The 25293-nt window shown below is 32.4% G+C and overlaps 1 protein-coding gene across 1 annotated transcript; it reads left to right on the plus strand.

Moving 5' to 3' along the window:
- The first annotated feature begins 4051 nt into the window (after positions 1–4051).
- LOC112006993 (senescence-associated carboxylesterase 101) lies at positions 4052–22500 on the plus strand. Its single transcript, XM_065781906.1, is given in 7 exon segments — positions 4052–4358; positions 4448–4668; positions 18404–18620; positions 18623–18756; positions 21089–21616; positions 21879–22219; positions 22221–22500. Coding segments are annotated over 7 exon segments (2028 nt in total).
- Positions 22501–25293: the final 2793 nt, after the last annotated feature.

A 25293-nucleotide genomic window follows, 5' to 3' on the forward strand; every position in this document is an offset into this window, starting at 1 on the left:
GTATGGAGATAGCGTAGAGATCGGAGGGTAATCGAACAAGGGGGATGGAGATAATGGCGATGATGATGACGAGGAGAGAGCATGTGGGTTTGGAGAATAACGGCGGCGGCATGTTTTGGCGAGCTATGGAGGGCTTGCCTAAGAGAGACACTAGAAGGAGAGAGGGACGGAGAGAGTGACAGAGGAGAAGTGAGAGAGGAGAGAGAAGAGACTTGGAAGGAGACAACACGGAAGAGAGAGACAAAGAAATTAATAAAAAATTATAGCATAGTGCTACGGTGCGGTCTCAAAAATGAGAGCGCACTGTAGCATTATTGTAAAATTTTTGGCATATATAATTTTTGATGAAGCACGTTTTTGGGTTAAAAATACTAAAAAAAAAAAAATACATTTTTTAACCTATATGCTTAATGGGAATGCTGTTACAATTCCTGCTTTCTAACTTTTTTTCTTTCATGATCCAGAATTGTCGGTAGTTGTGTGTCCGCTGGGTCTTGGTCAAGTTGTTTTATTTAACAAATTACAAGTCCTGCTTTCCTAACCTTTTTTTTTTTTTTTTTTTGATCTTGGTCAGGTTGTTTTATTTAACGACTCACAAGTCCTGCTTTCTAAATCCTTTTTTTTTTTTTTTTTCTTTTCTTTTCTTGGTCAAGTTGTTTTATTTAACGACTTACAAGTCCTGCTTTCTAACCTTTTTTTTTTTTTTTTTGGTCTTGGTCAGGTTGTTTTATTTAACGACTCACAAGTCCTGCTTTTTAAATCCCTTTTTTTTTTTTTTTTTTGGTCTTGGTCAAGTTGTTTTATTTAACGACTTACAAGTCCTGCTAACTTTTTTAAGTCCTGCTTTCTAACTTTTTTTTTGATTCATCACTCTTTTTAAATCCTCCACAAAGACAAGACAAAAGAAGGACGGTGCCTAGTCTTTTCCACAAAGACAAGACAAAAGATGGACGGTGCCTAGTCCTTTCCTATTTAAAAAAAATTCCATCATGCTCTCCACGTCCAAAGAAAAAAAAAAATATAAATTACATTATAAACACGAAAAATTTCACAACACAGAGGGTTATTGGGTGTAGCATCTACCAACTCTTTTAAATTGTGTATAAGTAATGATTGGGCATATAATTTCTCATAACTATGAGCCACAACTCGTCATGTAACAAGTTGTGAGTAGTAAATGTGTGATAATGAGTAATATGGGGATACATTTTTGTCAATCACAACTCGCTACATGGCGAGTTGTGGGCCTTATGGCACAAAGTTATGGCAAATTATGTGTCTCTAGCATAACTTATTGTGTATTATTATGTGTACGTGTTGATTTTTTTTTTTTTTTGTACAATTTTTAAGTTGATTAATTTTAATTGGGTTTTATTTATATTTATCATTGACATTTTTTTTAATAAACTTTGCTAGGTTCTAAGACTTTAGGAACTAAATGTATTAGAACTTCTGAATGCTCGAAAATGTGTTGTAAACACAAGAGTTGTTTAGACCTCTAAATTAAAGTTACGGCTCTTGATAGATTTTACTCTAACTTAATACTAAATGAGAAATAGAGTAAATGCGAGCGAATAAACAAACAAACTACTCTAACCCATAGTCATTATAACACATTAGTAAAATGAAAGGAAGAGTAGGGAAGAAGAATGCAAAGAACATAGATAACACAACGATGTGTTATCGAAGAGGAAATCGAAGTTCTTGGCATAAAACCTCTCCGCCGCCCTCCAAGCAGTAATCAATCCACTAGACAATCAGTTGGGATACATGAGTTAGCAAGAGACTCTCTAAGTCTAATCTACCCGATGTACCTAAACCCTCCAAACTCCTACTTTAACAAGGCTACTCAGAACCGTGTCCTGTCTAGCTCTCTAAATCCCGCAACAAGCTCCATGTTTCATCTGCTATTCTTGGCTTCTTCCAATACTTTCCAGCAGCACCAAAACCTCACTAAACATTCTGAAATGGTGTGGTAAGTGTTTAGGCTATCAACCTTTCAAGGATATGAAAATGGAGAGGTAGGAGTTGAGGAAAATCCACAAACAATTGTGTAGAGAAATGTGGGTATAACAATCTCTAACTTTCAAGGTTTGTGGCTACATTTTTCTTTCAGAAGCACTCCTCAACATTTATGGGTAATGTGGGTATAAATAGTATAGGCACAAAAAGTGTGTATCAGAAATGACAGTCTGGCCAAAAACAGAATGTTTCGCGGGTGTCTCGCAAGAAGGCCTTACTCGTGAGTGTCTCATGAAACACAACTATCTCCATCCTGTCCTGACTCTTCGCATTCCAATCATATGCAAGGCACATGCATCACTTCGCAGGATACTTAGTCATGAGCTACCCGCGAAAACAGCTTTAGTCTTCATGCCTTGCGTCTTCACACACATACTCTCTCTCTCACATAATCTTTACAATAAAATCTCACAAATAATACAGGGTATAAAAGATTTAACACAATTATAATCAAATTTGATACGGAATAAAAGCCAACAAAATAAATAGTTGAAAATTACAACTTTACAACTTCAATTTGTAATGTGTTGACAAACCATGATCAAAACTTAGAGTCTAGATTTAGGCTACTCAAAGTGTGTTTATTTGTAAAATTGGAATCAAGTGATTGCAGGATTTATTAGTCTAAATCTGTAAGGCTCGATCGATTGAAAATTAGGCTCGATCGATCGAACCTCGTGCATATTAATTTTTGCAGAATTTTCCAATTCAGTCCAAGCCTGGTTTGACATGTACGGTTTTATGTTTTACTCCATGTATAAAAGGAAAAACCCTAACTACGTTTTAGAAGTCTTTGATATGCTGTGTGTTATATCTCTTGTGAGATCTAGATGTGTTTACCTTCATACACATTTAGGGTTATCAAAATCAAGATTCATGTCAAGAACTTGGTGATTACTTCAGTTGCTACATAAAGAATTTAAAGAAAATCTGAAACCTTTGAGTGGAGTCTCAAAGTCACAAGTGGGAGTACTTGTTGCAGTGGATCAAGGAAAGAAGTAGTCCATGGACTAAGAGCTGTCACGTGGTCGTGATAGTAAGTTTTCTACTCGATGTAGTAATAGGATGTTAGTGGTCTAAGTCTTATTGTACAAATTTCAATTCTTTCATAGTGAATTTGTTTTACCTTGAGGATAGCTAGGTTAAATCATCCCCAAGTTTTTTACCAGTTTGGTTTTTCTAGGTTATCATATCGTGTGTTATTTATATTTTCGCATTACTTACATGATATGACTTTATTATGTTAACCTATATTTGAATAATTTATCTAAGTAATCACTTGGCTAAATAACTAGATTAATCAACTTGTGTTTTAATGGGTCTAAAAACGTACAAGTGGTATCAAAGTAGGTTGCTCTTATATTTAGATCATTTGACCTAAGAGTTGATTTTTGACCCCTGCTGTCATGGAACATGGTCACTCTCTTATGATCCCACCTCACTTTGATGTGAACAACTATGCCTACTAGAAAGTAAAGATGAAGCATTCCTGAAATCTATTGATGAGAGAGTGTGGAATTTCGTTGAATACAGATGAGAGACACCGACTACTCCTATAAGCGAGTGGTCAACTTCTCAAAAAGAAGTAGCTGCTTTTAATAGTAAAGCCATGAATGCTATTTTTAATGCTATTTCTATTGAGGAATTCAAGAGGATCTCAAATGTTGAGGTTGCTCATACTGCATGAAATATTCTCCAAACTATGCATGAAGGCACAAAGGCAGTTAAGATTAACAAATTGCAGCAATTAACTACTAAATTTGAAAGTATTAGAATGTCTGATGATGAATGTTTTGATGAATTCTATGCTAAACTAAATGATATTGTTAACTCTGCTTATAATTTGGGTGAAATTTATGATCAACCTAAGATTGTTAGGAAGATACTTAGATCCTTGACTGAGGACTTTAGACTCAAAGTGATTGTCATTATTAAAAACAAGGATATGAACTCCATCCCTGTTGATGAGCTTGTAGGATCTCTCTAGTCCTATGAGCTAGACCTACCTAAGACAAACAAATCCAAATCAATGGCTCTTAAGTCAATTGATGATGTTGATGGTAATGAATTTAATGATGAACTCTCTTCTACAGACATAGCATATCTTGCCAAGAACTTTAGAAACTTTCTTAGAAACAACAACAGAATGGCAAGAGGTAAAAACGATGCTGAACTTAGGAATTTTAAGAGGAATGGACCCACTAAAGTAAACAATACTGATAAATCTAAAGAGAAAGTAGGTCAAACCTTTAATAATTCTTTGGGTCAACAATGTTTTGGTTGTCAAGGGTATGGTTATGTGAAATCAGAATGTCCTACATTCTTGAGATCAAAAGGTAAAGTTATGGCTGTAACCCTAGTGATGATAAAGTTTCTAATCATGAATCTGGTAGTGATGAGGATGGAAACTTTATTACTTTCACAGCTACTGCTATAGTTGGTGAAAGTGTAGTGGTAGATGAGAACCCTTCTGATGGGGAACTCTCTGAGAATGCTGATTTGCAAAAAATCTATAATAAGCTTTGCAAGGTTGCTGTAAAAGATGCTATGAATGTTGACTTATATTTGAAGAAAATTGCTTCTCTTGAACTTGATAAGAAAAATTTGCTGTTGAAATTGATTGATGCTAATAAATTGATTAATAAGGTAAAGAATGAAAATATGTTGTTGCTTGATAAAGTTAAGAACTTGGAACTAGAATTATCTATTGGTAGAGAGCGAACAAACAAATAGGTTTGCTAGTTCTAAACTTGATCACATGTTGAGTATTCAAAACTCTCCCTTAGACAAAACTGGTCTAGGTTTTGAAGATACCATCTCTGTGCTTGAAACTCATTCCACAAATTTTGTTTCTTCTTCTGAACCTCCCAAATGTGAGATTGTCAAACCAATAGAAGTTACACCACCTCCTAGGAAGATTTGGATTAATCTTAAAAAGCCTAAACCTAAGAATCCTATCCTCCCTAAAGAAAAGTTGCATGATAGACCTTTATAGGTTTGTCATTTTTGTGGAAAGACTGGGCATATTCACTCAAACTGTTTCAAGTTGCAAGCTGCAAAGCGAACAAATAAGCTAAAAGTACCTGTGTCTCAAGCACAAGATCATGGTACTTATTGGTGAGTTAGTAAAGGCATTAAACATTTATACCAATACTGGAGTTGTTCATCATTCTAATATAAATAATAACACCAATGCTAAAGTTGCATCTAAAAGGTTTTGGGTGCAAAAGGATCAATCTAATTGAGTCTTTCTGACATGATCCTTATACTTCATCTTATTATTCTTTGTGATCATTCCTCTTTTGTTGTTTTGGTTTCCTTTTGTTTTTAGGATTTGCATTGTATTACATTCATGCATTTCATAATAGTTTTTTTTTTTTTTCAATAATAAATAAATAAATAAGAAAAAATGTGTTTTGTATTATTTTTCTTGGACTTGTAATCAAGGCGACCATATTATCTTTACACAACATGCTTATGTACCTTATTTAGCCTGGATGAGTTTATTTTACTGCAATTTACTAGTTTTAGCTATGTAACGCATGTTGTGTGGGAGCTGTTTATAGTTTTTGATCACTTGATCTTACTTTTGAAGTCGTATGCTTTTGATTGTTTGGACTTGAACTTAATGAGAAGTGCATAAATAACCATCTCACCACTGTTTACTAGTCAATCATGAACACCTTAGTGCATATCATAAGATTTTGTACTCGAGAAAGTATAGCACATGCATAAAAAGAATATAAGGTGTAGCCCAGGATTAATGCTAAAAACATTTTTGGGTTATAATAAATTCACAATGAAATAAAATTGGTGTTTACATTATCTGGCTAATCACATATTTTCACATTGAAATAAAATTGGTGTGTACATTATGAGGCAAAACAAGAAACTTATATGATTGCAAGTTTATTTTCTAGGAGATATGAAAGTTATATGAGGTAACTCTTTTCGTAATAGTCTATTTCAAATTTATGTGATGAATTTTGTAGAAATTGTGATTGATCACTATCTACTTATCACCTCACATGTATCTCAAACTATTATTAGTTGCACATACTACACAAGTTATTCTTTACTAAACTTAGTACATGATATTATGTGTGATTTTGTTATGTCCATCCAAGATTAAATGTTCCTTAATTTTAATGCAAAATGTGTTTAATGTTTGTGGTTTTTAGGACAAATTGTTTGAAAAACTTATTTTTGGAAGATCCGAGTTGAATTCAAGTGTTTTTGAAAAACTTTTAATCTCATACTCATACATTTCATTCAGGAAACACTATGCTTTGAGGAGTTGCTGCTTTGAATTGTTCTGTTTTTCAAAAAAAAATTGAGTTTTCCAGATTTTCGACCGATCAAAGGGGTTTCTCAACCAATCAAAAATGTGATAAAAATTTTGATTACAATCTGCCTGGCTCGATTGATGCTGGATCGATTGAATCTGTTTTTCGATCGATTGAAGCTAATTTTCCACTGATAAAAAATCGATCAGTGAGTGTTTTAAAAAGAAGTTTCTTACGTGTTCTTCACACTTTTCAAATCTTTTCAAACACTTTTTTCACTGTTCTTCTTTGATCGATCCACTCTAAGCCAATTTTGTCATTTTCTCCTAAAATTTCTCAAGTGTTTTTGTCTTCAAGTACAAGTAAGACCTTGATGGGCCAAATGTGTATTAACCCCTTGTGATAAATTAACCAATTAATTTAGCCAATCAAATTAATTAAGTTAATTAACATGCAAACGCGTGGTAGCACAAATAAATAACCAATAAACTAATTATGCAGTAGAAAATAAATAACACGATGATTTGTTTACGAATGGGGAAAATCTAACGGCAAAAACCCCACCAGGTGATTTTCAGGTCACCACTCGCAAAATTCTACTATTATCACAACAAGCGGTTACAAGTAAAGGAATCTTGGTACCTTATACCAATCTACAATTGAACTCTTACCCCAATACCCAATTGGACTTGCTCTGTAGTGACAATTTCCCCTTTTGATGCACGGCTCCCAAGTACGCGACTAACCAATACATGGATCCCAGTACACGACTTCAATCACCAACTAGAGAAGATTGTTGGCTGCAAAGTTTTTCAGTTCATCCACACAATGAAGACCAAGAAGATGCTTGGTCACAAAACCCAAAGGTGCACATACACAACAACTTCTTCAAGAATGATGAACTTTGTCTCCAGTCACAATTTGCTTGAACAAACTTTGCTTAATGCTTGTGCAACTTGTGAATACTTTAACGGCCCTTAAAACAATCATTTTATATGTCTAGAGTTAGGAGAAAAGAAAGCCCAAAGACACATTCACAGATTCCAAGAAAATCGTATCAAAATTCTGAATTTCATAAACCTCGACAAATAGGAGGTGTTGAGCACACGAGCTAAACAGCTTTCTAAACCTCGACACGTGCTAGCTGTCGAGCTTTAATAAACTTGCACTTCTCAGCTTGTTTCTTGGACAGACTTGATGACTTCAACACTTGATCTTGAAACCTTATTTCTTAAAGTATTAAAAACACCTAGAACTACCCAATTACAAGTAAAGTGCGTTTTGTCAAAAGATTAGCCAATTACATAAAAGAATGACATATGTTCTTAACAAGTGAACCACATATGTCCTAACAGACTTAAATACCCTTCCTTTTTCATTAAAATCACAATTTTCATGCATTTTTCATTGGCATTTTCAAACAAAAGAAATTGGAGATTTTTTATTTTTCAATTTTTTTAATAACTTTTGTTCAATGGGTTTTTGTTCCTAGATTATATAAACTTGATTCCCATGCATTAATTTGATTAATTTTGTGATTTGGGAAAAATTAAAATTTCTAGGGCTTGAAACTTTAAGAAATTGGGGATTTTGTTCAATTGGGCTAAAATTGATGAAATTGACTTGTGTTATTGGTTGATTATGTCATTATATGATGTTATCTAACTAGTGTAATGATAAATTGATCAATTTGTTGGTCTTTTTGAAATTTGGTTTTTCAAAATTTGGGATTTCTACTCTAAAACTCTGTGTTCGAGTCAATTGATGGTATATGAAGTAAAATTGAACAAATTTTAAGGCATTAGAGCATGCGTCGTATGTGCATTCATTACATGAATCATATAGCTTGTTATTTATTGAGATTTTTGTGCTATAACCCTCTTGAATGCAATCTTTCTTTGTTTCTGTTTTCCTTTCATTCTAATTCTTTAGCATCATGGTTAGGAAAACTGGAGCAAATAAGAAAACCTCATCTTCCTCCACCCCTATTTTTTAGAGTGATAGGTTTAGAACCGAGAAACACCAAGAGAACTATGAGAAACTCTATATCTTTAGATTGATGTGGATTAAGCGAAAAGTGATCCTAGATGAGTTAGATCCTGAGATACGTAGGAATTTTAAGAGTCGGGGTTGGTGACCTCTTATGGACATTGAGCATCCTCCTCTTCCTGCTTTGATAAGAAATTCCAATTCGAACCTCTTTGTCTACTCCGATGATTCTAACACTTAGTATGTGAGGAGTTAGATAAGGGGTGAAAAGTATGTCATTACACCTCAGGTAGTGGCCATTGCTCTTGGTGTACCTTTGGTACCGCAGCCAGTTTATCCTTACACCGAGGTCCCTCCCCTTGATGAGATTATGTCTCACATCACCAATACTTCCATTAGATGGGTTCTGATCCTCGTATCACTACTCATGAGCTTACTAAGCTTAATTATCTGTTTTTCTGGATGACTTCTCATTCTATTTGGCCTATCTCTCACTTACACACCATTCCTATTGAGAGATGTGCATTTTTGTATGCCTTTGTGACCGATGCTCTTATGAGTTTTCCTTCCATTTTCATTAGTACACTTGTTGAGGTTCATAGGAGTAGTTCTAAATCTCATGGTATATCCTTCCCAGTTTTTATTCATAGGATTATGTTACATTTAGGTTTAGAGGATTTTCTCGCGTCTGAGCCCGCTAAACGCCCTAGAGTCGAGTCTTCTACAAGTGCATCTAGGCCTCTTACATCTGGTGACCCCATTGCTGAGGAGTATCTCGATCCTATGATTGCTGTTGATCCTCCACCTTCTTCTTCGTGCGATACTTCTTTACAGAGTATGCTGGATACTATCATGACCATTTAGGCAGTGCATTGATAGATTTTGGTGGATGTGCTCACGGTGCTTCAGGCTTTACTCGCTGATTTGGCGAGTGCTTGACGGTCTACTCAACCACCTCCTTTTGATGATGAGCCTTGATTGCCCTTTGGCAATTCGTCACAAAAAATGGGAGTACATATTGTGCATGGAGATATGGAGATAGAGGGAGTTTTTGTTTTGGGATACATAGATTGTATTTAGGAGCTTCTTTGTTGTATTTCTTTTATTTGGCTCATGATGTATTTATTTTTTATGGGTTGTATATGTTAGGGGGAGACACTATGTTTTATGTTTATTTTATTGTTTCTTGTTTCACATGTGATACATTGGTTATTAATTTATATTATGAGGTTATTCATGGTATATGCCTTTTATTTTTTGTTTTGTGAAATCAAGAATTTTCTTTTATTTTACTTGTATTTTCCACACATGCGTTTATGTATTTGTTGAGTGTTTTAGATATATACAGGTTAATTCAGTCGTACTGCTGTATACACTAGTAACTAATAGATAGTAGTTAGGTTGAATTGTATTTAGGGAATTTTAAATTTTTAAATTTAAATTGGATGCTTTGTAACTTTGAGCATTTTATATTTGTGATGTGTTTTGTCACGAATTACCAAAGGGGAAGTTTGTTAGGTTCTAAGACTTTAGGAACTAAATGTATTAGAACTTCAATTTGTAATGTGTTGGTAAACCATGATCAAAACTTAGAGTCTAGATTTAGGCTGCTCAAAGTGTGTTTACAACTGATAGATAGTAGTTAGTTGAATTGTATCTAGGGCATTTTAAATTTTTAAATTTAAATGGGCTATTTTGTAACTTTGAGCATTTTATATTTGTGATGTGTTTTGTCACGGATTACCAAAGGGGGAGTTTATTAGGTTCTAAGTCTTTAGGAACTAAATGTATTAAAACTTCAATTTGTAATGTGTTGGCAAACCATGATCAAAACTTAGAGTTTAGATTTAGGTTTCTCAAAGTGTGTTTATTTGTAAAGTTGGAATTGAGTGATTGCAGCATTTACTGGTCTAAATCAGCAAGGCTCGATCGATCGAACCTCATGTAGATTAATTTTCTGCAAAATTTTCCAACTCAACCCAAGCCTGGTTTGACGTGTAGGGTTTTTATGTTTTACTCCAGCTTCTGTCGATATATTTCTCTCAAAGAATCTTTTATTTTTATACTTGTTAGGTCTTGTTAAGCATCTTTGACTCCATTAATCATAAGTCTTGTAATCATTACCTCACTGGGTTAGTGGAATTTTCATTATCCAATGTACTCTCTTTTACCATATTTGGGAAATGTTAATCGATGCTTTAGGAACTATTTTTAGAAATATTTTATTGGAAGAATAATAAAACAATAAATGTTGTTAACATTTTTTTTTCCAATGAAAGCTTTTCTATTATTATTTATTAACCATTACCCTAAGTACATCTGTTAACATAACCCTATTTTAACTAATGCGGTTCATACTAGGCCTAGGGTGGAGAAAACATAGAAGATAGGTTACAATTTTTCAAAGTTTAATAGTAGTAGAAAAGAAGAAAGGATGAACCATTTTTCTTTTTCTTTTTTAGAGCCCTTCATCTTTCATTCTCCCATTAATGAAACTTTAAGGGAAAAATTATAGAGAAAATTATATGTACAAGTAAACTTGACATTTTTACTCTTACATTTTATCATATAAAAAATCAAATAATAATATATTAAGAATTGGACAATTTTTTTTTTTTTTTTTTTTGGTTCCTCTCACTCTTCTTTCCCCTTTTTCTTCTACCAAACTTCAAATGGAAAATTAAAAAAAAATTATGTCTTTCTTTTTTAAGAAACTATAATTTGGACAGAAATCTTTCAAACTTCTCTTTTATTTTTTTAATTGAATTTGAAGCTTCAAAATTTAACCATTAAATTGTATTTTCTTTATGTTCTTCACACACATGTAAAATTTCGTTCAAATCGGATGTTATTTATTATTCAATTAATAAATTTATTTTTTATGCATAATTTTAGGCCACAAAAACTTAAAATTTAAACATTTTAATTGATGATATAGTTATTGATCTTTGATCTTCTTAAAATTTTGCAAGCATGAAGGATATAATAAGAATATGTATTTCAACGATTAGATTTTCTTAAATTCATTTTCAATGAAAAGATATGGGAGAAATTTGAAGGATTTCTCTCCAAATTAGTTTAGAGAGAAACACTGTCCTCTTTTTCACGTCTTCACAGGACCCTACCTCTAGCCTGGTAGTACAAGAGTTAGTTGTCTTGCCAATATTAGAGCATTCACTTAAGTTTGTATAAAAATTTGTCTATTTTAGTATAAAAACTTACTTTCTCTATTTTACATGTGTACTTTTCAAAATATATCACATCAGATTATTTATTTTAACATTACATTTCATTAAAAAATATCAAATTTTCATGATTTTTTTTAATTGTTTATATTTTATTATAGCTCTTTTTTAAAAATTTAAAAAAAAAAGTCCCAGTAACGCGATTTTATAGGTTCATTCTCCAACATTTCAAGATAATTAGGTGTAACTAAAGATGCTCTTCAGCAAACATTTGCATGCAAGACATCAAGGCTCACCATGAAATTTGCCAACTCTAACCCACTGCTAACCCTGCCATCAAGAATAATTAGGACATATTTGGTAATGTTGTTTTGTATTTTTTAGAAATATTCGTGGTTGAAAAAGTATGTAAAAATACATGTAGTGTTGATTAAAAACTGAAAATTGTTGCTCAAAATCCTATACCAAACGGCCCCTTAATCACAGGAAACAAACACAAACAACTGAGGAAAGAAAAAGAAATGATTTGGTTTTTTATTTTACTTACAACTGAGTTTGAGTCATCCTCTCTCTCTAGCTTTAGATTAATTTGCTTAGGAAAGTTGAACAATCTGAGCGGTACATATGTAAGCATAAAGCATCGCTTGGTTCTACTTTTCTACTCATCAGCAGAGAAATTTCCCAGGAAATTCAACTGCATCACAAGACGACAAGTCCCAAATACCGTGTAGGTTTAGTTGATGACTTTCTTTAATCCAGAGTCATTTTCTATATTATCTTTGAATAAATGAGCATCCAATTCCCACTATTTTTAAAGGAACATTCTTTCTTTTCACCCCCATCACTCATTCTTTTGAATCCTCCTCAAAGAGTCAAAGACACAAGACAAGAAAGATGGTGCCTGGACTTTTCCTACTATAAGAAATTCCATTATATGCTGCCCACATCTAAAGAAAAGAGAAAATTTAAAAAGAAATAACTTTATAGACACAAAAAATTTCACAATATATATACACAGTATTGCTGGGTAACAAGTGACAACTACCAACTTTATTTTTTTTTTTTACAATTATTAAGTTGATAAATTTTTACTTAATTTTATTCAAATTTATTATTAACATCTTTTTGCTTACTGTTAATAACTTGTCGGTTCAACTAGTGCGATAATTTTCGTTCCTCACTTTTGTTATCAATTATGATTAACAAAAGAAAGTCTATGATATACTGAAATTTTCAAACTCTCTATTTTTGTGTTGAGTGGACCTAGATGAGTTGAATTGTAATTTGCAAGAGTGTGTGAAATTTTCTATGGTACTTGTTGGCGCAATCGTAGAGATGCTCCGAAGCTAATGACCATTTCTTCTAAGGTCGACGTCTAGAGGAAATTAATGGCCCTGCTAACAACCTAGCTACTCGACTCAACATCATTCCCAAACTTGTTGAATTCTCAACTAACTAAAATGGTATTACACTATTACTTATGATTGATGGATAATAATTGCCTTCATTTTTATTATCTTTGTCAGTTGTCTATCATAAATTTACATCTTATTACTTCATCAGTTCGTGAAAAAAGTTATGTTAGGCTTTGGTGCACTTTGTTTTTTAAAATATTTTCTTTTTTTATAATTGTGATACACTTCGGCCACCCCTTGTATACAAATTTTAGTTTAATGAAATAAAGCATGAGGAAAGAGACCTCACGCGGAAAAGTATAAATTTCTACCAAGCAACATATTCTTTGCAAAAAGAATTAAAATACTCTCAAATGGCACAAGAAAAAATTAAATATTAATTTTTTTATTTCATTTGGTTTAGTATTTTAAGATTTTTCTAATTAAAAAATAAATATTCTTTATATCATTTGATTCAATGTTTATTAACTTTTCTTAAGAATGACTTTTCTTCTCTTTTCTCTTTCTTTATATTATTTTATTATGTAATTATATTATTTTAATGTGTTGGATGTTAAAATAAAAACTAAAATATTAGGTGTATTATAAAGTGAGATGGTGCAAATTCAAACGTGTATGCTCAAGTGAGTAAAGTTTCTTTCTCTTAAAAAAAAGAAAAAAAAAATGAGTAAAGTCTAGTAAGCTCGCTAGGTTCATGGAATTTTCCTTATCCATGGTGGAAGAAACATAAAAGATAGTTTATAATTTTTCAAATTTTAAAAAGAAGAAAGGATAATTTTTCCTTTTATAGAGTATGCACAAGTAAACTTGACATTTTTACTCCTATAATTTATTAAATAAAAATTCAGATAGGAATATATTAAGAATTTGACACAAATATTTTCTCTTCCTCTCACTTCTTTCCCTCTCTTTCTCTTACCAGAAACTTCAAATGGAAAATAAAACGTTTGACTCTTTTTCACGTCTTTCCTGGACCTCGCCTCTGCATTGGCTTGTACGAGAGTTAGCGGTCCTGTCAGTATCATTGTCTAGAAATGTAAACTTACTAAACTAGCAATTGGGTCTTGAAGTGCTAGTGACTTTATTTACCCTCGTCTAGGACTCTAGGGCAGAAAAGCTGTTTGACAACTATAGTCATATGACAAAATAATTACATCACAGATAAATTAATCCAGAATTGTCGGTAGTTGTGTTTGAAAGCAGGACTTGTAAGTAAGTCGTAAAATAAAACAACTTGACCAAGACCCCAGCGGAAACACACTCGTTACAAATATATATAAAAATATACCCAATTAAATTATATATATATATATAAATAAATAAATATAATAGTAGATACCTGCTCTACATTTTGTTGTGTCGTGTCTTTTCTGAAATAAAACTATATTTAAAACTCGAAATTCTTTGCTTTCACATCTTTCCCCTTTCTCACGGCAATAAAATTTACGATTCAGGAAAATAAAAAGTAAAAATCTGAAACCCTTTAAAAAAATCTAAAACACAGGATAAAAAGATAATTTTTGCTACAATTATTTTACATGATAAATTGTGATTGATTACACATTTTTTTGATACAAACTTATCATTTTTTTTTCTACTACGCATAATCTAACGGTCATATAAACCGCAATTCATGATAATTTTTGCTATTAACATTTTCTCTTTCATCTCATGACTTAAAAAGTAACAAGTGTTTAACTACATACTTACAAATGTGTTTACAGAGTTACGCTATTCATTGTTTTCACATCTTTTCCCCTTTCTCGCGAGCACCGCAATTCAAGGAAAATTTGCGATTCATGAAAATAAAAAGTATAAATCTGAAATGCCCCTTCAAAAAAATCTAAAACACTAGAAAAAAAAAAAATTTTTGCTACAACTATTCTATATAGCATATTGTGATTAGTTGCATATCTTTTTCATATGAACTCACTATTTTTTCTCTATCACTCATAATATGTCATATGAATTGTGATTAGTTACATATCTTTTTCACATGAAACCATCATTTTTTTTTTCTACCACTCACAATTTGTCACATAAATTGTGGTTTATTATGAGGCCTTAGAATTTTTGCGATTAACCTTTTCTCTTTCATCTCATGACTTAAAAAGTAATTAATGTTTAACTAAATACTTAAAAATGTGTTCATAGGGCTACAGTAATGCTCTTTGAAAAAAGAGCAACCCAATAACCCAATTTTTTAAGGGTTCACTCTCCAAAATTTGAAGAAATTTAGGTTTAAGGAGTCTATTAGAGAGATACACTTAGGAAATAGCATTGTATTTGGGGTTTTACTTTTTAGGCGCATGCCTGCTTCATTTCAACTGGGTCTTAATAGGCATTTTATGTGCTGAGGCAGCATTTCATATGGGGTTGGACCTGAGGGCCTCAGTTTCTTTCTGCTTCAATATTTATCTTGATAATTGTAGTTCAATATAGTTAACCAATGCATTTGTAGATATGTGGTACCATTTTTTTTTTTTTTTTTGAGAATCAATGTGGTACCAATTCATACCACGTTAACTATAAAGAAATAAGATTATAACTGATTATTGAACTGTGGATATGATAACTCGAAGATAACATTTAACTATGTCACAATTGCAAAATGAATGGGAACATCTGGAAAATCCCATTAGTATGAAGTCCTAACACAAAGGCAATAAGCACTTGTAAGAAGAAATGACGAAGATGCCAAATGAGAAACAGCTCTTAAATCCTGAAAAAGTCGCTGTAAGAATGAAAAAGCTCACCTTTAAGGAAAGCAGGAAGTTCATTTTGATGCCAAATGTCTGATGAGACTTCACATTGCTTTGTGAGAAGTAATGAGGACTGAATATCTTTTGTGTATGCATATATACATACATACATATATATATATATATATATAACCGGACCTATATATACTGGTAAAAAAAACAAACAAAATATTGATGAACAAAGTCATAAAAGCTTATTAAGCTAAAAAGCTGAAAATTTTAGGAAAAATTACACTTTACTACCTTAAACTATACATGATGTTACATTTTGCGTCTTAAACTATAACTTTTGCTACACTTTGCATCCCGACATTTAGTTTTTTGTTAACTTAGATGGAAGTTCAAAGTTTAGGTTGCAAAGTGCATTCAAGAGATAGTTTAGGGTGGTAAAGTGTAATATTTCTTTTGTTTTTAAAGGATTAAGAAAATGGACAATTAGATCTTTTCATGTGGTATCATATTTTTCATCCAAATTAATAGCAAACTTAACGTCAGGGTGTAAAATGTAATAATGGTTATAAATTTAGGATGCAAAACACGTGCATTTGAAGAATTTATGGGGCAAAGTATAATCGGAGGTATAATTTAAGGTGGTAAAGTGTAATTTCTCCAAAATTTTATTAAGCCAAATGAATGGAATTAGGTAACTTTCGGTTTGTTAGGTTTAAAAATGCATGATTGACTTGACACTAGTCACACTGCACATGATAAATTACCCTTACCAAAAAGCTTAAACTATATATAGATGGAATCTAATTCATTTTAGGACACAATCTTCTTTTTGCAGATAGAAGTGTTATCCATAATTGGGACCAACAAGTCAAACAAAAATGATTAGATAAGTGACATATTTTAGCTTTTGCAATAAGATTTTCATTATTTTTCTTTTATGATTGATTTATATAGCAGCTTGATTATGAGGCTTTGCTATTTGTCTTTCTTTTTCTTTTTTTTTCTTTTTTTTTTTTTTTGAGTGGACAAATTTATAAATTTTTTTTGTGTGTGTGTGTGTGTGGAAAAAGTTGTTTCTATAGGTTATCAATATAAAGTTATTTTCTTAATGGGTCCAACTAATCATTGTTGAGTAGCTCATATGACATTTTGTGTTTTGTTTGCAAAACGTTTGGATATATTTAATTCGGTAGATATTTACAGATGTATCAAGAAGAGCAATAATTTAGTAGGAAAGATTATGATGATTCTTTTATATGCTTTAAAAGAGAGAGAACTATGATTATGGATGACAACGAATAGTGGTTTAAGATTAAAGACAACATCAAAATAGAGGTATGCAAGTGAAAGTTTTTAAATGATGAGAAAACTCTACTTTTTTTCTTACCTTTCCAATCACCACTATATATATCATATCAAAAATAGATTGGCTTATAATAGGAGTAGATAAAAATTTTAAACAAAAATTAAAGTAAAAATATAGGTTTTTATTTATGGAGAATATAAAATTTTCATTAGTTGACAAAGCAAACAATATGGCATCATTTATTTTAGTTTGAAATTAAAAAAATAAACTCTCCTTTTGCACTTGGTTGCTTTTGTAAAGGGCAAGATAAAAATAGCTTTTTTTAAATGAATATTTTAAATAATATTCTTATTGAGTAGAAATCCTTTGTTATGGCTAACCCCACTACATGATCTTGAAGTTCTTAGAAAATAGGTTACACATATATTCCATTACAAAGTAATTCGCATATTCTCAAGCTCTAAGCAAACCCGTGACTAGTAATAATAATGATTGAAAAGATGATGTCCTCAATTTACAATTTAGTGGGGAATAAATTTTGAATGCCAGACAAGTTTGAAATATATAATTTTACATCTCAGGAATTACTAGGGTGCCCTTAGTATATTCCTTGTAATTCTCGACATTCTTAATTAAGTTAGTGAGAGGTGAACCATAGGAAGTTTCCATAATTTCTCTATACTTTTTCCACCATTTCATGAAGCTGCTCTTCGGTAAAAAAATCTCAGAAGATACTGCATAATTTTTCATCAAACCGTATACATAGTTTTCAAACTCAACCAGTTTTTTCTTTGATGATTCTTCGTCCATAGCACTTGCTTTTCGTTTCTTCTTTGATGATTCTTCGTTCATAACACTAGATTCTCTGCCAGTCAACGATTCGCATAAAATGAGAGCCTCCTCAACACGTGCCCAAAAGCAAGAATCCTCCGTCAGACTTGACTTCACATTCTGTTTCTTCAAATCATTTGGACCACTTGAACTTGAAGGTTTCTCAGTTTCTTTCAACCATTGCTCCAATTTTTTGTAATGTTCGGCCCTTCCATTTTTTATTTCCCATTAAAAAAAAAGAATATTTTTTTTGAAAACATTCCCTTAAAAAGAAGAATATATAGAAAAACTTAAGTCTCGTATTGTCGTCTTGTGATCAGCATCTTAATTTCCTAGGCAATTTCCTCCTTGTTTCTGGGACCATATGATGAGCTTATATAGTTATAGTTGTAGTGCTCATGTGCTCAACTTTGCTAAGCGATCTAAAGCTAAAACACAGAGAAGATGACCCAAACTGATCAGTAGTAAGTAACAAATAACCCAAATCATTTCTTTTTCTTTCCTTAGTTGTTTGTCTTTGTTTTTCTTCACTCTTTTTCTCTTCCTTTCAAGTTTGTTTCTTGACCAATTAATTCAAATTAAAGATTGATGCATCATATATTATTTCTTAGCTAATTTTTTCCTATGATTAATTAATCCTTGATGGCAGTTTTAGCAGTGGGTTAGAGTTGGCAAATTTCGTGGTGTCCCTGATATCCTACAACAAGCATGGACTGCAATTAGTGAACTATATAAAGAAACCAGTCAAAAAGAAGAACCATCTTCCTCAGTGAAATTCAAAATTTATGAGCCACTAAACTGTACAATCATAGCTTTTTTCACTTGGCCTGCTAATAGCAAAGACTGTGTTCAGGGAAATGAAGGAGGAGATTTTGTTCATCATCAGTTCTTAAGGGGTATTTTCCTCACTTCAATTTCCTGTGCACCGAAAGCAACCAAAAGTTCTCCATTAACAAACCTGCGTGGGAGCTTTTTACCTCCATTTTTGATGTGCTCCCGAAATCTGTGGTACCTTCTATACTCTGAAAAATCCTCTTTTTTTTTTTTTTTTTTTCATTAATTTTTTATTTAGGTCATAGCACTTGTAAACTTGGCAAAAGTTAAGCAGTCAAGAAACTCAAGACTAGTTCAACTATAGGTCATAACAAATTGCCTAAACATATATCATTGCCTAAAATTTTTTAAGTTTATACATGTTTGGTCACAAGTAGCTTTGAATAGGGATAAGAAGAGAAGAGACCAACGTGTTGTTGGTAGTCCTCATTTATCCAGGTACTATTTTTTTGGGAAAGGTTTTGCTAAGTATTAGTATGCAGTAATTGCTGCATGATGAGTTACATAGCATAAAAAGAAACCAACATGTCTATGTGTCCACCATATCATACATGACTCTGAACATATGTTTTTTTTTTACTACCACATAACTCATTATGCAGCAATTGCTCCATATGAGTACACAACGTATTTTCGTGTAGTGCTCATTTTACAAGTATAAGTGCTTGTAGACGAAAGTCGGGGCTTCTACACTTAAAAGCATTTGAAAAAAAAAAACTAAGAAAATTGAAATGATGTCTAAATTGACCATTCTATTTCAATTCTATTAACTAGTAATTAATTAACAGGAACGGTTATGTACTGTCATGTATTTTTAAATTTTTTTTTTGTAACGTGGTCACACACCATGTGATCATTTTAAAATTAACAAGAATGGTTATGTGCTTTCGTATTAATTTAAAAAATCGATATCAATTTTATCTATTCTTTCTAAAAAAAAAAAAAAAAAAATTCATTATCTATGCCAAGATATCACGAGATATAATGATACAATATTTTAAACTATTCCCCTCATTAAGTTGTCTGTCCACTACCTAATCTTATAGTATGTTCCAAAACAGTAATTTTTGACCTTTTGTTTAGTCTGATTTCAAGATTGTTTTATGTTTATAAATATGATTTTTTAATTATTATTAAATCATGATATTTGTGCTCAGGTGCTTTTAAATTGTAAGTTTTGTTCATTTTGATTGAAATGATCTTTTAGTCTTACTTTGAATTTTTTGTTTTTTGGTTAAGTAGTATTACTTTAATTTTTCGTTGTCTAATGTTTCATTCATATCTCTCTCTCTCTCTCTCTCTTCCTTGTCATGGTGTCATCGATTGATGATGACTAATTACTATATATTCTTGTCTCTGTATACTCATGGCTTTTGACATAGTAAATCAACTCATCTCTCCCTTTCGCGCTGGTGGTGTTAACTGTTAATTAAGATGACTAGTTATTATTATTATTTGCAATCATATTACTAATTATTATTAATTGATTATATTCTTTTTTTTATTATGGAAATTGATTATATTCATTGACTTTACATATTCATGACTTTTGAGATTATAATTTATTTTATATTTAAATTTATTCTAATTGCAAGATGCTCATTATCTCTTTTATATTTGTATTATTCTGTCTTTAATCAATAGTTTCTATCATTTTATTTAATTGTGTGAGTTTTATTGATATGTTGGAAAAATATATATTTGATTTTACAGTTTTACATATCCAAATTAGTTTAGTCGAAGAATTTGTTGGACTAGCTAGGTAAAACGGAACAAATCAAATAAGGTAAAAAGACATGTCTCTAAATAATTTAAAATAGAACATAAGCTTATTTTCATATGTTGTCCAGATTGTAAGTTTTCGTGCAATATGGTTCAAAAGTTAACTACAAGTTTCTACCATTCCAAGCCTGCTCCCCACTTGCTATTGGAAGATTAATTTCAAAAGTTGTGTTTCTTATTCGTATGAAGAAATTAATGTTGATTTAATTTATCACATACTTAATTGGTAGTAATATTAGTTTTAGATAAGGTATCATGGCGCTGAAGTTATATATGTTGAATTTATTAGGAAGTTGTATTTCATTATTTTCTTATAAGAACTTTTCTTTTTTTGGGTTTTGACAGAATTGTATATTTATATTCTTGTTACACTGGTTAGTGACTAATATTCATAGTTACCGTGCACACAATAATATTTAAGAATGTGTACAATATGTTATATAAGTTTTATTATTATTTTTATTGAACTTTGAGAATGTGACATGAACAGTTATACATGAGTTGTATTTATTACACAAGCTTTTTTTTTTTTTTTTTTTTTTTTTTTTACTACAGCCCAAAAAACCACTAAAACTATGACTTAATTCACAATTTTCATGTTAGAAATCGTAACTTCAACTCACGGTTTTAGTTGTTTTTTGCTGTGTAAAACGGTGTAAAACAGTTTTTGTGCAACAAATATTTCCATATATATTAACATGGTACGATTTGTATCATAATGCAGATGGCCAATTCCAAACCATTAATTATCACTGGAAACTCACTGGGAGGATCTGTTGCCTCTCTCTTCACCTTGTCATTGCTCGAAAAAATCAATTTTACTAACACCAAACGCCCACTTTGCATCACCTTTGGTTCACCCCTTATTGGGGATGAAGGCCTGCAAGAAGCCATATCAAACTATCCAACATGGAACTCTTGCTTTTTGCATGTAGTTTCTGACCAGGATCCAGTTCCCAGAGTCTTAATTAATGGTTACCAGCCTTTTGGCACATTTCTCTTGTGTTCAAAGCTGGGTTGTTCTTGTTTTGAGGATCCTCGAACCATTTTGGAGTTGTTGAAGGCAACCTACTCAGGGAGTCCTGGAAATCAAGATCCTAATCCAGTTTTTGATGTCTATGGAACATTTGTGAAGGATATCAATCGGAAGGTAATTTGTAAGGATACTACAATGTTGCCTGAAAGGACTACACAACCATTACGGGCATGCATTACTACACAAATAGTAGCAACCGGACTGATGCAACCAGAGGTAACCTAGTTACAATTCTTTTTGGATATTATATAATTAAAATGCTTACTTGAGCTATATCATTGTATGGTACTTTCATGTTACACCTAGCTAGAAAATACACTAAATAGAATAGTGTAATGAATTAAATGCTCACCGATTAACAACTAATTCCAAAGCCTCTAATGTTTATGGATAAAAACTACTACAATTTGAAGTCTTTGTCCTTGTAATCTTTTAAAACTCCACTTCTTGCCCAACTCATTTTTACAAGTTATTGCAGCAACAACGACAGAATGTTGACATCAACATTATCATTACAGAGATAGCAAAACGGGAAAAAATGACAGCAATGCTGAAAAGGGAGGCTTTTGATCCCACCAAGGGGTTGAATGACATTAAAGTGAATATGGCCTACCTAGAATGGTATAAGAAGTTGTCTAAAGATGACGGAATTGGATACTATGACAGATATAAGAATGAAAGCCGTAATGGAATGAAGAAGACTGATATGGATGTGATAAGGTATAAAAAATCCCTCACATGTTTTTGGGAAAAAATGGTTGATCAAGCGGAGAAAGACCCCAGACAGTAGGCGCCTTCCTTCGTACCCGCTCGATCTTTGGGGAACAAATTTCCGAAGGATGATTGAACCACTGGATATAGCTGATTACTACAACATTGAGGGCTCAAGAGACTACANGTGCATTAAAGTAGGCACCGTATTGACTATTGTGATATGTTATCATCAGGTCCGGAACACGGGAAGTTGGATGGAAATTGGTAATAGCATCAGTCACTTTGGAATAGTGAGTGCCCAAGTTGTATTTGTTCTGTTGCTGTTTGCTCTCACAAATGTATACACAAAAGATATCAGTGCTCATATCTTCTCAAAAGCAATGTAAGTCCATCAGAAGAATTTGGCATCAAATGACTTCCTGCTTCCTTAAGGTGAGCTTTTTCATTCTTACAGCGCTTTTTTGGATTTAAGAGCTGTTTCTCATTTGGCATCTTCGTCATTCTTCCTAAGTGCTTATCTCTTTGGTAGGACTTTCATATAATGGGATTTTCCAGATGTTCCCATTCATTTGCAATGTTAGCATAGTTAAATGTTATCTTCAGTTATCATATCTCATCATTTAATCAATATTAATCTTATTGTATACCGTTAATGTGGTACCACATTGATTCTCAAAAAAAAAAAAAAATGGTACCACATATTTACAAATGCATTGTAACTATATTGAAATACAATTATTAAGATTAATATTGAAGCAGAAAGAAACTGAGCCTCAGGTCCAACCCCATATGCTGCCTCAGCACATAAAATGCCTATTAAGACCCAGTTGAAATGAAGCAGGCATGCGCCTAAAAAGTAAAACCCCAAATCATGCTTTTCCAAGATGCATCTCTAATAGCCTTATACCTAAATTTCTTTTAAATTTTGGAGAGTGAACCTAAAAATTTTTGAGTATGTAGAGAACTTCGAATTTGAAACTGAAAAAGTTAAGAGATGAAAGTGGAGGCTAATAGAGATCTCGTTTTTAGACTTTCCTTCTTTTTTTTTTTTTTTTTTTTTTTTCAATTTGAACGGGCGTTTTAGATTTTTCTTTTTTTTTCCTCTCTGAATTATGAATTTTTCTTGAATCGCCGTGAAAAAGGGGAAATGATGTGAAAGCAAAGAATTTTAAGTTTGAATTGGAACTGACACATATATATACTTTCGACGAAATGTAGAGGTATATATTGTTATATAATTTAATTGGGTAGAATTTTCCAAGCTTCAATAATTTTTTCTCCAAATAAAATACTATTTAATGAGTACCGTACATTGTATTCATAATTTTGTAACTAGTGTGCTTCCACAAGTCTTGGTTAAGTTCTTACGACTTACAATTCCCCGGCTTTCTACACAACTTCTGCCAATTTCGGATTTTTCTGTAGATGTATTTATTTTGTCTTATCATATAACTATGGATGTCGGTGTCGAAAAGTGAATATGTCCATAACATTTTTACAATGAATTTAAGTAACAAGTTGTTACTGGTTATTATTGGGGAGCAAAAAAATAATTTTAGTGGTGACTTGTGAATTTAAATTAGAACCAATAATAATTTACCATCTAGAATTTTTTTGTAAAAATATTTTAAAAATATTGCAAATGTAATAGTTCTTTTTAAGAGCTTTTCTACCCAAGACAAGGGTAATCCCTAAATAAAAAGAAAAAAAAAAAAAAGAGCAATCAGACTTTCTAGACCCTTACTCAAAAAGAAGTCACTATTTCACCTTGCTAGTCAATGAAAGTTTAATATTTCTAACTTGACAGATAACTCGTGCACTGGCGAGGGCAGAGGAAGGTAGGGGTGTGCTCGGTTCGGTTCGGGTCGGTTTTCATGAGTATGGCCAACCAAAACCGAATATTTCGGTTTGTGAAATTCTCAACCGAAACCGACCGAAATGGCTGGAAACCTCGGTTTCGGTGTATTTCGGTTTCGGTCGTTTCGGTCGGTTTTCAGTTTTCTAAAGAGAGGGTTATTAAGATTTTCAGAACCCTAAGTCCCTGACTTTGATCACATATAAAAAACAAAGCAATAACAGAGAGAGTTGTTGAACAAATCAGAATGACAGAGAAAGAAAAACTTCCAACAATATTTGTTCAACAATTTACACCCAGTTTCCAACATAAAATTGAAAATATTTTGAATTAGCAAAAGGGTCTAGACAGAACTTTACCGTTGCTGCACCATAGCAAGAGCCTAACACCATGCTTGAACCTACCACCATGTCTCTGTAATATTTTTTCAATAAAGAACAGAGATATGTGACTCAGAGAGAAGAGAGAGGCATGGCCATGGTCCATGGGCTCAGAGAAAGAAAAAAAAAAAAAGAATGAGGAGGCGCTGAAGCGAGAAGGGTAGAGAGAGACACAGAAAATTGGGAAGGAGGCGGCTGAAGAAAGGACCATGGGACTCAAAGAAAGAAAAAAAAAAAAAAAAAAAAAAAAAGAATGAGGAGGCGCTGATCTGGGGAAGGGGACGGCTGAGAAAAGAAAAAAAAAAAAAAAAGAAAAAGAATGAGAGGCGCTGATCTGGGGAAGGGGAGAAAATAAAAAAATAAAAAAAAAAAGAACAAGAGGCGCTGATCTGGGGAAGGGGATGGCTGAAGAAAAGAAAAAGAAAAAAGAAAAAGAAAAGAAAAGAATGAGGAGATGGAGATCTGGGGAAGGGACGGCTGAAGAAAGAAAAGAAAAGAATAGTATTATAGGAGGAGGGTTTTAAAACATTAAATAGAAAAAATGTAAGCGCGAAGGCTAGAACTGAGAATCAGTTAGCCAAAACTCAAGAAGCATACCACTAAGCTACTATCATTTACTATCTAAAGTTACATAAATATATACATATATTATAAATCGGTTCGGTTCGTTGGTTTCGGCTGAAAAAATTCAGCACCGAAACCGAACCGAAATATTTCGGTTTTCTAAAATTCAAACCGAAACAACCAAACCGAAACCGAATCGAAAAATTGAACTCGGTTCGGTCGGTTTAGTCGGTTTTTCAGTTCATCGGTTTTTGCACACCCCTAGAGGAAGGGTCCAGGAAAGATGTGAAAAAGAGACATTTTTTATTTTCCATTTGAAGTTTTTGGTAAAAGGGAGAGAGAGAAGGGGGGGGGAGGAGGGGAAATGGTGAGAGGAACAG

Source organism: Quercus suber, unplaced genomic scaffold, assembly GCF_002906115.3.
Source record: "Quercus suber isolate HL8 unplaced genomic scaffold, Cork oak 2.0 scaffold_282, whole genome shotgun sequence".
In the NCBI taxonomy this organism is placed as follows: domain Eukaryota; kingdom Viridiplantae; phylum Streptophyta; class Magnoliopsida; order Fagales; family Fagaceae; genus Quercus; species Quercus suber.